The sequence below is a fragment of the Myotis yumanensis genome, unplaced genomic scaffold, assembly GCF_028538775.1.
Source record: "Myotis yumanensis isolate MYYU_CA2020_CCGP unplaced genomic scaffold, mMyoYum1.0.hap1 SCAF_5, whole genome shotgun sequence".
NCBI classification, from domain to species: domain Eukaryota; kingdom Metazoa; phylum Chordata; class Mammalia; order Chiroptera; family Vespertilionidae; genus Myotis; species Myotis yumanensis.
In genome coordinates this window covers 16,135,472-16,149,049 of record NW_027223756.1, presented here as the reverse complement: position 1 = coordinate 16,149,049, position 13,578 = coordinate 16,135,472, and the positions used below count along the sequence as shown (strand labels likewise).

Sequence of the window (13,578 nt, the reverse complement as noted above, 5' to 3'; positions counted from 1 at the left end):
CTTCCAGAAGTTCCTGTTGTCTCCTAGAATGACACGGCGAACCAGCAGGCTGAGGGAGATACAACAGAGGTTCTACCAGGGTCGATCTTTGTATTTCTGTGTCTCACCGGCTCTTTCCGCCCCTTTCTCCTGCTGTTCTCCTCAAAGAGGGCCCCTTTTCTCTGAAAAGCCCCCGACGGCTCACCTCCGGTTGGGGATGTTCAGTTTTAGGCTCATTTTCTTTTTCTGTTTTTCTCGTTTCAGCTTCAAAGAAGCCTCTTCCTCCTACTCCTGAAGACAACAGGGTGAGTGAAACCTTTAGCGCCGAGTGAGGGTGGGCCCACTGCTGCGGGCTGCTTGACTGGCATGCTCCCACCTGCATTTTTCCTGCGTGCCCAGATTCCTCAGACCCTCTGTGAAGGCAATACCAGTAGAGTGTCGTACTTCAGCTGACCTCAGCACACTGGGTTTCTTGAGCCTGAACTGTCTCGTGGGTCTGTCCATGTAAATGGGCCACTGAGCTGCCAAAGCTTCACCTCACTTTGTCCACTCAACAAACACTTACTGTATTAAATGGTGTGTCCAGCCACCTGACCACTTTGGAGTATAATAGCCGCTCACATCTACGTAAACTTGCATATTTACTCTATGTAAAATTGCATATTCGTTCTACATAAAGGCACTTTGGAAGCATATACTTGATATTACTTTATATTTTTCAAAGCACTTCCGCACTTTTACTAGTTCAAAACTCACTAGGAGTTCTAGCTGCTCAAGAGAGGTAGCGCTTTATTCTCTTCCTAACGCTTGGGAAATCAAGTCCCAAGAGACATTTTGGGACTCTCCCAAGGCCATTCAGACACTTGGGAGTCAAACCAGTAGGCTGCAGAGTTTCTGGTGGGGTGGTCTCTAATTTGAGTGGTGGTTCTCAAAGTCTGGTCCATGGACCAGCGGCATCAACATCACTTGGGAGCTTGTTAGAAATTCAATGCGGACTCTCAGGCTCCACCCCAGACCTACTGCATCAAAACCCTGGGGAAGAGGCCCAGCAATCTGCATTTTAATAAAGCTCCAGGTGAGTCTGAGGCACACTGAAGTTTGAGAAACACTGGCCAAGATTTCAGTGATATTGAGTCAACTCTGGGGAAGCTATTTAGTCAAGAAGACACACACACACATAAAAGGAGAAAGATCAGCCTGCCCCTTATGATCATATCAATACCAAACACCACATTTTAGTACTTGCCCTTTAATTCCAGAACCTACTGATTCTGCTTCCTCACTGCTCTTCCCAAAGGATGAGCTCTGCTGCTTCCCTCCCCATGGTGACATTTCAGAAACTGGCAGCGTCCTCATAAGAGAAGTTTTAAATCGCTCAAAACCTCAGGCTGGTTTTTAGATCTGTGTCATCAGCCTCATCCCTCACAACAGGAAAGCAGTGTGTTAAGTTGTAGCAGAAAATGAGCTCTTCTCCCTCTTTTTTTCATTGATCTTCTAAAAATATTTCACCACATCTCTTGAAGACATGGTTCGGAATCTCACCACCCTGGCATGCAGATGGTTTCCCCCACAGTCTCATCTATACCACACACCTCTACGCCTTAAGCTAGTTTGCCCTTGTCTTATTTTCACTATCCATGAAGGTGAAGGCCAGAAAACACTGTCCACCGCTCTCTCCTTGGATTCTGCCACTTGGCTCTTGAAGACTTTTCAGAGCATATGGCCTTTGCAGTCGTTGTTCTACTTTCAACCACAGGTTTAAATCCATTCCAACATTTCTTACCTTGAACCACTTGAATTTATTTCTCCCTTCACTTATGTGCTCTGTCCCCTAATGGGTGACAGCATCTTGAATGGGCATCTAGAGGTGCTATATGTATTTTTAATCCAGTCTGAGCTAACAGGCCTGATGCTCTGTATGAGAGAGACCGTGGAACAGTCATATCCTGCCTTTACCTTCAAATGCCCTTGACACAATTCCTTTCTCTTAGGGCAAAAGCCTCAGGCCCATCAACTCTACTTCAAGGAAGCCAATGTACCACCTCACAAGCTTCATAAATAGCTAGGCTTCAAATTCCATTCTGGACACAGCTGGGATCACACACACAAAAAAAGTCTTTTTTTTTCCTTTCAAGCTCTAGTATTTTTATGCTATCAAATACTTCAAGGACTCGGAGAATTTTTGACTTTTATAACAACAAATCTCGTACTAGCCAATAATCGCAATCTCTTCCCGAATTTACTCTCTCACTAAATCTGCCAGCCCGCAGCATATGTGCCCATCTGGACTTGTCAGCCTTACAGTCTCTTCTTCATGTCCTCAATCTCTCATCCTAAGAAAGGTATTAAAAAGTAGAGACAGACCAAAACCGGTTTGGCTCAGTGGATAGAGCGTCGGCCTGCGGACTGAAAGGTCCCAGGTTCGATTCCGGTCAAGGGCATGTACCTGGGTTGCGGGCACATCCCCAGTGGGAGATGTGCAGGAGGCAGCTGGTCGATGTTTCTCTCTCATCGATGTTTCTAACTCTCTGTCCCTCTCCCTTCCTCTCTGTAAAAAATCAATAAAATATATTAAAAAAAAAAAAAAAAAAAGTAGAGACAGACTTGACTGGTTTGGCTCAGTGGATAGAGTGTCGGCCTGCAGACTGAAGGGTCCCAGGTTCGATTCCGGTCAAGGGCATGTTCCTTGGTTGTGGGCACATTCCCAGTAGTGGGTGTGCAGGAGGCAGCTGATCAATGCTTCTCTCTCATCGATGTTTCTAATTCTCCATCCCTCTCCCTTCCTCTCTGTAAAAAATCAACAAATATACATATTTTTTAAAAGTAGAGACATAGGCAACAGAGCCCACAAGAAGGGAGCCCATGTACTATAGTGGAAAGAGCATTAAGACTAATTCAAGTGCTAAACTGAGTACATCCATTACTCCATCTGGGCCTCAGTTTCCCCATTCTAAACAAAAAAGTGAATTGCATGACCTCTAAGAGGAATTCCAGCTTATGATTCTATGGATCTGGACAAACCCACAAATCAAATCAGAGAAGCATGGACTAAACGATTTAGTGTTGGCTGTATCACCTTCACCAAGAATGTCATGCTTCCAGCAGAGAGGCTGCAACATGTGACATGGTACAAATGGAGAAATCAGCAGGCTTTTGTGAAATGTGAGTGGCTACTTGGAATTCACTGTGGTCGGAATTCACCTCGTAGAATGGGAGGGGTGATGAATTCCAGGTATTGAATGTCCTTGTGTTATATTCAGTACCGTGATCCTAACACATAAAGAGAGACAACTAGAGAAAGGCAATTGTCTCAGAGAATACCCCAGTGGATTGTAGGAACTGGTGTTTGACCTGGCACCCTCCCAGGAGCAAGTTATAGCTCAGGGACTTACTGACCTCGCTCTGCAGTTTACCTCCTTCCTACATCTTTGTTTGATTTTGTCTTCTTCCTCCAGCGATCACTTCAGGAGCATGAGGAAACCCTGGTCATTGCCTTGTATGACTACCAAACGAACGATCCTCAGGAACTCACGCTACAGCGCAATGACGAGTACTACCTGCTGGACAGCTCTGAGATTCACTGGTGGAGAGTTCAAGACAAGAATGGGTAAGGCCTCTCTGTGGTTGCTGTCCAGTGTTTGAAGTGAGGTGGGAACAAATACTGGGTAGTTTGTCCTGCCCCTCAGCATGACCACTGCACTGAGTTAGGAGAGGAGAGCAGAAGCAGAGGAAGTGGAAGGAAGAAGTCATTGAGGGGTGTCTTTCCATTTCTCAGAAGTGGCTGGGAGGCAGTCACTTGCTATGCTTGCTCCCTGCACCCCATCAAGCACTCCGGGGCCCCCAAACTCATCTAACAATCTCCTGGGATTTTCTATTAACATCCACCATTTGGGAGACTGACAATTTATTCCACAAAGAAGCACTATTGTGCCCATATGGGAAGGCTGTACTAGACTCAGGTTCAAGACTGCCTGGCTCTCCAAATAGCAGTGGAACCTACTCAGAAATCCATCCCTTCAACCAACTGACATTTCTTTAGCACCTGAAGTGCCAGGAAATTTCTTCTCCTAGGTCTCACTTTCCCAAATGACAGTTTACCCTTTGTTCAGGGGCCTGTGGAAAGGCTCAACTCTGCACTTCAAAGGGATATGAAGAGGACACCCCAGAGGCCAATCGGCATATGGGAATTTCCCCGTTTGCTCTGTAATAGTGCGATATCATGGAAAGTACACAAGGTGGCAAGACAGAAGAGTTGCACTTTAGTGTCAGCTGCTCTTGTTGCACAGGACTTTGGAAAAAGTCCCTTAACCTCTGTGAATGCATTTCCTCATCTGCAAAATGCAGACTATAATATCAGCTTTATTTATTGATGGGAGGGAGGGAGGGAGAGAGAGAGAGAGAGAGAGAGAGAGAGAGAGAGAGAGAGAGAGGCTTGTTCTAGTTATTAATGCATTCTTTGGTTGATTTTCGTATGTGCTCTGATCAGGGGATTGAACCCACAACCTTGGCGTATCAGGACAATATTCTAACCAACTGAGCTACCCAGCCAGGCCTGATAATATCAGCTTTGACTATCTCAGAATTTTGAGAAAAATCAATGAGATGATGAAAGTGAAAGGTCTTTATAAATTCTATATCCACAGACGAATGAAGATAATTATCATCACTCGTGTAGATAACTCCACTTTGGTTGGCATGTTAAAACTCAATCATTCTACTTGAAAGCAAAAATAGTATTTGACCTATTATTATAATTGTAAACATATGGTGTGGCAGGAACAGATATTAAGAGAGATATAAAAGAAATAGCAAATTTCAGAACAAGCTGACTCCTATCACTTGGCACTGACTACCATGAGCACGGTGTTAAGGAGGCTTCTGTGGCTGGAAGTCCAATTCTCCAAAGAAAGCACGTCATGACTGACTAGCTCTGTCAGCCATGGGCACAGGACATGAGATCATCATCCCATGATGGACATCCCCATTCTTGCTTTCTTCAAACCTCAAAACAATTCTGTGAAATAGATTACACATTCCCCATAAACATCATCACTGGATTGAAAAATGGCAAAACACTTTACGAAGTAAAAAGCTAGCAACTGTCAGCCATCTTTTGATAGACTGGCAGAGTCTGGAGGGATTGTATGTGTAATCTAGTTTAGGTCCCTTATTGCAGGTACAGAGTCAGAGGCCGAGAGAGTGAAGGCGCACTGTTCTCACCTTGTGGTATTGAATGCATTCGTGAATGTGAATGTAAAAGTGCTTTGGAAAGCACAAAGCTACACACAAATGTGAAGTATTTTGATGCGCTTATTAGTCCCTTAATCTGTATGTCTTTGTTTATGCAAAATTATTTAGTCCTGCTCAAAAGGGACGCCCGCCCCCAAATCCAACATGACTTCTTCCTTTTTTCTCATGTTTTACCATTTATGTCTGAAGAAGCTCAATTAACAAAGAATATTAGGGAGGCTTTGAATTAAAACTTAGAATGCTGACTGGCAGTATTTTTTGACACCTGTGGTTGGATAATAATTTTTTTATATATATATATATTTTTTAATTTTTTTATATTTTAATTATTTTGGTTTCCTGACTGTAGCATAATAGCATTAAAGTGGAAAAAATACTGATTATCAAATGCAGAAAAAGTTTCCTTATAGAAAATAGAGACCACACATTGACCTTTTTTTTTTCCAGTAGAGGAACTTTCACACTGAGGAGAGAACAGCAAGCAGCACGTTTTAACTAAAATAGTGGTGTTTTATTTAGTATGGTTCATGTTTCAGTAGTGAATCTATCGCCTTTAACAGATAGATTGTTGTTATTTTTTAGCAATGCTTTTATTCTCAAACTTCAAAATCTCTTGTCAGGAATGCCAAATAATGTGAGACTCTCCCAACTCTAAGGGACTTTTAGCAAATTAAACTTATAAAATGGAGATGTGAAAATTAGTCCTCTATTAGTCGAAACCAGCAGTTCTCAACCTGTGGGTCGCGACCCCTTTGGGGGTCGAACGACCCTTTCACAGGGGTCACCTAAATACATCCTGCATATCAGATATTTACATTACGACTCATAACAGTAACAAAATTACAATTATGAAGTAGCAACGAAAATATGGTTTTTTATGGTTGGGGGTCACCACAACATGAGAAACTGTATTAAAGGGTCTCGGCATTAGGAAGGTTGAGAACCACTGGTCTAAACATTGATTTCCCCTTTTACAGACACGAAGGATACGTACCAAGCAGCTATCTGGTGGAAAAATCTGCAAATAACCTGGAAACCTACGAGTAAGATATTTTATTTATTTTACAAAAATACGGTGCTAAGGAGTCCTCCTTAGTTTAGAAACAAATTGTTGGTTGATGATAAAATCACCAGGCATTTTCTCTTCTTGACCTGCTTTCTTCTCCTCATACTCTGATCCCTAAATAGCAGCAGAAGGACACTTTATATAGGAGAAGGGGAGGGGGGTGTACTCACCTGCCCTTTTACCAAGAGGATACTTCAGATTGTAGGAAAGGAAAAGGTTCTGAGAGTCCGGGAATATTGGTCTTAATTGAGAATGAAAAAAATGCTATGAACACTGGTTCAAATACATACTGATTCAAAACATGGTTTAATACGTCCAATACCAAAATAGCAGACAAATAGGTATTAAATATCTGCTTAGCTTGTGTTGTTTGTTCCAAACTATCATTTAGAAGAGCCCACGTGGATATTATTTTAGTGGAACTACTTAGAGTTTAATACAATCAAATTGCAGCGTCCAGAGTACTCACCATATGTACATAGATTTCCTGGCTCAGCTGCTGAAAGGCCTCGAAGCAACAATACCAAAGTAGCAGTGTGCACACCGGATCTTGGTTTCTAAACCACACTTCCCCCTCTACAGACCAGGAGTTCTTGGAGGAACGAATTGTGGATTCAGAGGTGGGGCACTAGTAATCCTGGATTGGCTCTTGAATCATTAAAAAATTAGTTGTAATACACATTATTGGGACAACTGATGAACATTGAATAAGGTCTGATATTAAATAATAGTATTGTATCACTTAAATTTCCTGATTTGGATAATTACATTATGGTTATATAAATGTATACTCTATTTCTTCGAAATACATACCGAGTCATTAGGAATAAAAGTCTTTTTTCAAATGATTCAGAAAAAATATATATTTATCTATCCAGAGACACTGGTAAAGCAAATGTAAACAATTGGTTCCTCTGGGGGAAGTGTATATGGGAGTTCTTTTATAGTGTCTTACAACTTTTCTATACCCTTGAAATTATTTTTTTTTTAAAAATTTTTAAGTCCTCACCAAATATGCAATATCAAGGTTGAAGAATGCTAGCTGTGAAGACTTTTATTAACTTCTGTGGGTTCTTAGTAGTTCAAATGCGGTCAAGTTATTTGTTGCCGAAATTTGAATAAATTCTACAGGGAAGAGCTGTCATTTATTTTCTGAAGAGTCTCTCAATATGAGATTCATTTTGATGAAGTACACAGATAACCTCACCCCTCAGCTAAAAGAGCCATCAGTTCCAAGAATCCTTGAGCTACAATGAAACACATAAAGCATGCTTAAATAGAATTTTTTAAAAAAATAATCAATGCCTGTAGAAAGAAATATGCGTTTATTCCAAATTCTCACCAGGCTTGGAAGTTTTGTTTTTGCTTTTAATTCAAATCTCCTAATTTATGATGGAGGAGACACACCCAAAATTCCAACCGACTATACAGCAATATAGAATAGTGAAGCCTGGGTCAAATAAAAATGTATATTCCCCCTCCTGGAGGTATTTCTGGCATTAATTATCTTTCACAAGTAAATCATCAAAAATTTTAAATGTCGTTGATATATGGCTTTTTCCTGCTTTCAGGTGGTACAATAAGAGTATCAGCCGAGACAAAGCTGAAAAACTTCTTTTGGACACAGTAAGTCTCCTTAACCCGCCTTTTGACTTAAAATAAATTGTGCTGGCATTAGCCATTTAAAGAAAAATCTCTCCATCCGAGTCTAATATTCAGATGATGCTATGACTAGTGCCCAACCCTAGCCTTCTCAGTGAGACCAGTAGGCAGTAGGCATGAGATAATGAAGGCATTAGTCTCCTTATGCCAAATATCAACACTATTCCTGCCATGTCATCATATGCCATTTTCCAGCTGTGGTTTGAAAGTATTTCCTATCTTTAAGAATCAAATGCAAATCTTTCCTGAATGGAATGAAGCTGGAATGGCCAACTCATCTTGGCTTGCCTGGGATTGTTCTACTTGTAAAACGGAGACTCCTGTGTCCCAGGGGCACCCCTATCCCCCACCAGTCCCAGGCAAATGGATAATTGGCCACCCAAACCATCCATGATTTTGGACAGTGGTTAGGAGTTTAGACAAGGAACCTGGGAAGATGTCAGGAAAGGTGTGAAAGGCTGTGATGGGAAGGTAGAAGGATGATGAATATTTTCAAAGAATAATTTAAAGAGACAGAGTTTATTGTTAATGTCTGTTTACTTTTGCGCAAGAGAAACAGAATAGATTGATTCATTCTATCAGAGGAAACAAATATAATATCTGTAAGAGGAAAATGGGAGGGGAGAAGGAAAGTCCACGGTCATATGGGGGATAGGGAACTTGGTTTTTTCTTCTTTGGGTAAGTTGCTCTTAGCAGGCAGCTAACGAGAGGACAAGGTAAGATGTTCTGCCCTTGGGCAATTTGTCCTCACCAAAAAGGGAAGGTTTAGGCGCCTGTGGATTCTCCAAAAGACTCTGTGTGTTTACCAGTGATGAATGTGACACAGGCAGTCTATTACACCGGCTGTCTCAATGATCACCTGTCTCAGCTATGGTATGTTTGCACCATTTCCTTTATGAGGACTTCTTAATATAAACTCCAGGACCTCACCATTTTGCTGAGCACGGGACTAAATACTTAGGATTTTTGAGCTCAGTGAGCTTTGGGCTCTATTGTTTTATTTTCAAAACAAACTCTGAAAAAAGACTTCAAGGGCAATCTAAGGTAAGCTATGAGCATATGAGGCAGGCTTGCAGTGGTCTCTGAGTTCAGAGAAGATGCTAGCGGAGTTAGAAAGATTTCATGGAAGAAGAGGAATTGAGCTGAGTCATTATTGGACTCTGGTTTCTATTTGGTTCCACATTGACTGAGCATTTAATCTTTTCCTGGTGTTCCCAACAGAACCACTGGGGAAATTTTATTTATTTATTTATTTATTTTTAAATTGATTTCAGAGAGGAAGGAGAGGGAGAGAGAGACAAAAATATCAATGATGAGAAAGAACCATTAATTGGCTGCCTCTTATACACCCCTTACCGGGCATGTGCCCTTGACCAGAATCGAACCCGGGACCCTTCAGTCCACAGGCCAACGCTTTATCCACTGAGCCAAACCATCTAGGGCCCACTAGGAAACTTTTAAAAATTGAGATTCCCAGGGGCTATCCCAGACCTACAGGTCAGAATCTCTAGTCTGAGGTCCTGGGGATCTGTATTTTTCCAGTCAAATTTGGGATCCATATGTAGCCAGCCCGGCACCTGGTTTCCCCAACCTATGTTATTGGATAATATAGTGAAACTCAGCTAATTGAGAGGAGTGCAAAATTATTGAAAACCTGGATTATACTGAGTTTAAACAAGTGTGGTTTTGTTATTTTCCATCACACACATTGGTTGGTGAAGTATTGCCTATGGCCTCATGAATGACTAGCTAAAAATGACTCCTATTTTACAGCAGTTCTTTGAAGGAATTTAAATGCAGTCTGCTTGCCCTGGATGTTGAAACATTCCTCCTTACTAATACTCTGAGCTACTTTATCAAGTCCTTTTTGCCTCCTTAGGTAACACAAGTGTTATATGCTGTTTGAAACAACTGCTGAATTGTTTCATGGGTATATTAGTGCCTCCTTATCTAACAAGTATAGGACCATTATGACATGGATTGACTCATTTTCATTAACCAGTAATGGATTTCTTTCATTTTTAAACTAAGTCTCCTGATGTAATGCCCTATACATATTTCTCCACTAGATTAGAGATCCTTTACCATATCATGTACCTACTGTACCTAGGAACCCAGAACTGTACCAAGTAGTTGCTCAATAAATGAATGAAGGAATACATAAAATGTTTAACAAATGCTTTCAAATGAACAACTGTGCTTAAGGAAAATCTGGCTGATATGAGCATTATTGGGGGAGGTTTTTTAAAAAATACAGATTCTAAGACTGTAGCCCTCACCAATCAGAAACTCTGGAGGTGGCTCCAGGTGATTCTGGGACTTACCCAAGTTTGGGAACCACAGAAAAGCATCTCCTATGGTGTCCTATCAACTCTTCAGGTAACACATCCTTGGCATGATTTTTCGTCTATTGTTATCAGTTTAATTATTTTTTTAAAATGTATTTTTATTGATTTCAGAGAAGAAGGGAGAGGAATAGAGAGAGAGAAACATCAATGATAAGAATCATGGATTGGCTGCCTCCTGCATGCCACCCACTGTGGATTAAGCTGCAACCCGGGCATGTGCCCTGACCCAGAATCGAACTGGGACCTCCTGGTTCATATGCTCAACTTCTGAGCCACGCCAGCTGGGTATTTTTCCTTCTTTCTTTTGTTAAAACTATATTTTTATTGATTTCAAAGAGGAAAGGAGAAGGAGAGAGAGAAACATCAAGGATGAGAGAGATACTTTTTTTTTCTAGATAAAATATGAAAGGTAAATAGAGACCTTGACAATGTCCCATTGGAGTGAGGTTCCCCTGCCCCGGGCTGCATCGCTCAGGCCAGTGCCGCAGTGTATGGCAGTGATATGAGCAAGACCCTTCAGCCTCCCCTGTTCTTGGTGGTTGTGACTTCCTCTGAGCCCTTTTCAGGAAGTAGGTGGTGTGGCATGTGCTGGATGCCTCATTTTCCCCAGAACTCTAGGCCCCCTCAGCCCCAAACCAGAGTTTCCTGTCACCATCGCTGCCTGTCGCCCAGAGCAACTGCAGGGGAGGGGGAGCTCGGGGCCTCCTGCACCGCAGAGCTGACTGCAAACCTGGCCTGCCAGGCTCCTCATGTCTGCCATGACTCTTGTTAACAGCTCGGCCCGGCTCTGATTACAAATCTCTGTCCAAATAATAATAATAATAATAATAATAATAATAATAATAGCTTCTTAGAAGGAATAGCAACAACAAAATGCTCTTAATTCAATAGAAGAGATGTACCCACTCCCCTCTTCATAAGACAGTTGTTAAACTTCTGGGCTTTTGGTCTATGTTTCTTCCCCTTTAGAATAACTTACATATGCAGATAAAGTTGGCCTCTGTTGAAGTTTTGTTTCTTCCTGCCTTGCGTTTAACCCATCACATTTCAATGAGGCAAGAGCAAATGCTTCGCTATTTAGCAAAAGGGGAGACATTTGGAAGACAATCTATGCTACACATAATGGGTGGATGAATATCACAAACATGATGTTGAGAGAAAAAACTGACATACAACATTGCGTAAGTTCAGGGTGTACAACATAATGATTTCCTACCTGTGTATATTGCAAACTGATGGCCACAATTAGTTAACAGCCATCGCTACACAGTTACAAGGTTTTTTTTTCCTTTGGGTGGCTTTTAAGACCTACTCTCTCAGCAACTTTCAAATATACAATTCAGTATCGTTAACTACAGTTGCCATGCTGCATCCCTGAGACTTATTTATGTTATACCTGGAAGTTTGTACCTTTTGACCACCTTCATCCAATTCCCCCATTCTCCACCGCCCCCCCTCCCAAATGTCAAAATAGACTCTTGAAACTCCCAGCAGAGATAAGAAGAGTTTGGGGAGTTTCACAAAGTTTATGTGGTAAACTATATGTTTGGCAACAATGAACAGCATTTGTAAGAGCCAATTGTCACCCATCTCCTCCCCCGCCCCCCACCGCCACCCCCCCCACACACATCCTGCATGTTTAGGGCCAAGTGAGAGGAAGCAGATTATGTTTCTGTGCAAGGATAAGCCGTTAACTCTCAGTGCTTTGTGAGACAGAGACCGTTCATCAGGACTGTTATAAATAAGAGCTGCCTGTTTAGCTGGGTCCGTGGACATCAAACCTGAATGTCTATAAGGATCACATGGCAAGCTTTGGAAAAGTTCAGGTACCAGGGTCCCCATCTTGAAGATTCTAGTGTGTAGATTTGGGATAGAGCATGGTCAGTTGTTTGCTGTTGCTATTTTGTTTTGTCTCAGGGACTTGTGATAATCAACGAAGTTTGGGACTCGGGGGTTAGGGAGTTAGGCCAGATCAGCGGTTCTCAGCCAGAGGTGGTTTTGTCCACCAGGGGACACTTGCTAATGCCTGTCATCCAGTGGTTAGAGGCCAGGGATGCTGCTAACTATCCTATAAACAGGAAAGGCTCCTACCACATAGAATTACGGGGCCCAAGATGTCAATGGTGCTGAGGTTGGGATAACCTTGAACTAGATAGCCTTTACATGGTCCTTTCTAACCCTGAGGCTCTAGGATTCACACAATTAGCATGGCCATCTGTGGGTATTACTTTTATGTGTAGGCAGCCCACCGTTGGGGTTGGGGACTGGAGGGGCCTGTGTTATTCTAAACTGTGTATGCTTTGCTCCACATGCTACAAGTGTATGCCCACCGCACAAGGTTCCTGTCTCTTTCTGGCCTTCCCTTAAGGACCACACTATGTCTGCGTTAAGTAAATCATAATGATAGGTTTTGCGGATATTACCAGCAGAGATTTACAGGTGGGTGGGAACAGAACATTAGACATGAAGTACTCAAACAAAGCTAAGATTTTAAAGTTGCCACCAGGGAGAAATAAACTGGAATATCCATGTGCTTATACTGATTTTATCAGCGCTAGCAATATTGTCGGGGGAAGTGAAGGGCACATACTTGGGTCTTCCCCTTCTCTCCACTTCCCTCGTGTGCTCAGGAGCTTCACGTTTTTTCTCCTTTTGCCCGATAGCAAAATCAGCACTTTGGAAAGGGCCTAAAACATTTTTTTTTTTCCCATTAAGGGACTGATAAAGTTTCCAGGACAGAAAGCTTATGCCCTTGTGGGGGAATGCAGATGTGGCTTCTAACATTTGACGAATGGAGGCACCACGGAGTAGTAGAATGAGTACTGGCTTTGCTCACAGGCCATGTTCAAGGTTCAAACGCCAGGTCTGCCACTTACTGGTTGTAGGTCATGAGAAAGTCACTTAAACTCTCTGGCACTCGGCATCCTCATCAGGAAATCGAAGATGGTAACTTCTAGATTGTAGTGTTGTGGTGAGGGTTGGACAATATCTGCAAGGAATCTGGCACGTGGCCAGCTCCAAGAGGGCAGCACTTGTTTCTGTTTGTCTTCATTACTACTTAGATCCTCACTAGAACAGTCTCTGACCCATGGCCCATGGTAAGAGCCTGAGAGATATCTGTTGAATGAATATGTAAAATGGCAGCCATTGTTGCTGAAAGTCTGCTCTGTGCCTAGCTGGCCTACAGAATCGCCGCCCCCTCCCGCCCCCTCGTTCATAAGCAAGAAAGCGGAGCTGTGTGCATGAGCCTGGTTTTCTGGGATCACTAACCT

At 42.3% G+C, this 13,578-nt stretch overlaps 1 protein-coding gene across 2 annotated transcripts in view; it reads left to right on the top strand.

Annotated features, from left to right (window-relative positions):
* Positions 1–13,578, top strand: part of ITK (IL2 inducible T cell kinase) — a 55,636-nt gene that overhangs the window by 24,043 nt on the left and 18,015 nt on the right. For both annotated transcript variants that reach the window (XR_011471496.1, XM_070414520.1), the window contains exons 5-8: positions 244–284; positions 3,435–3,586; positions 6,207–6,272; positions 7,867–7,921. Coding sequence is in view for 1 of the 2 variants with exons in the window: in XM_070414520.1 (XP_070270621.1) it covers positions 244–284; positions 3,435–3,586; positions 6,207–6,272; positions 7,867–7,921 (314 nt within the window). In the remaining variant the exon portion in view is untranslated. The remainder of the gene's footprint in view (positions 1–243; positions 285–3,434; positions 3,587–6,206; positions 6,273–7,866; positions 7,922–13,578) is intronic.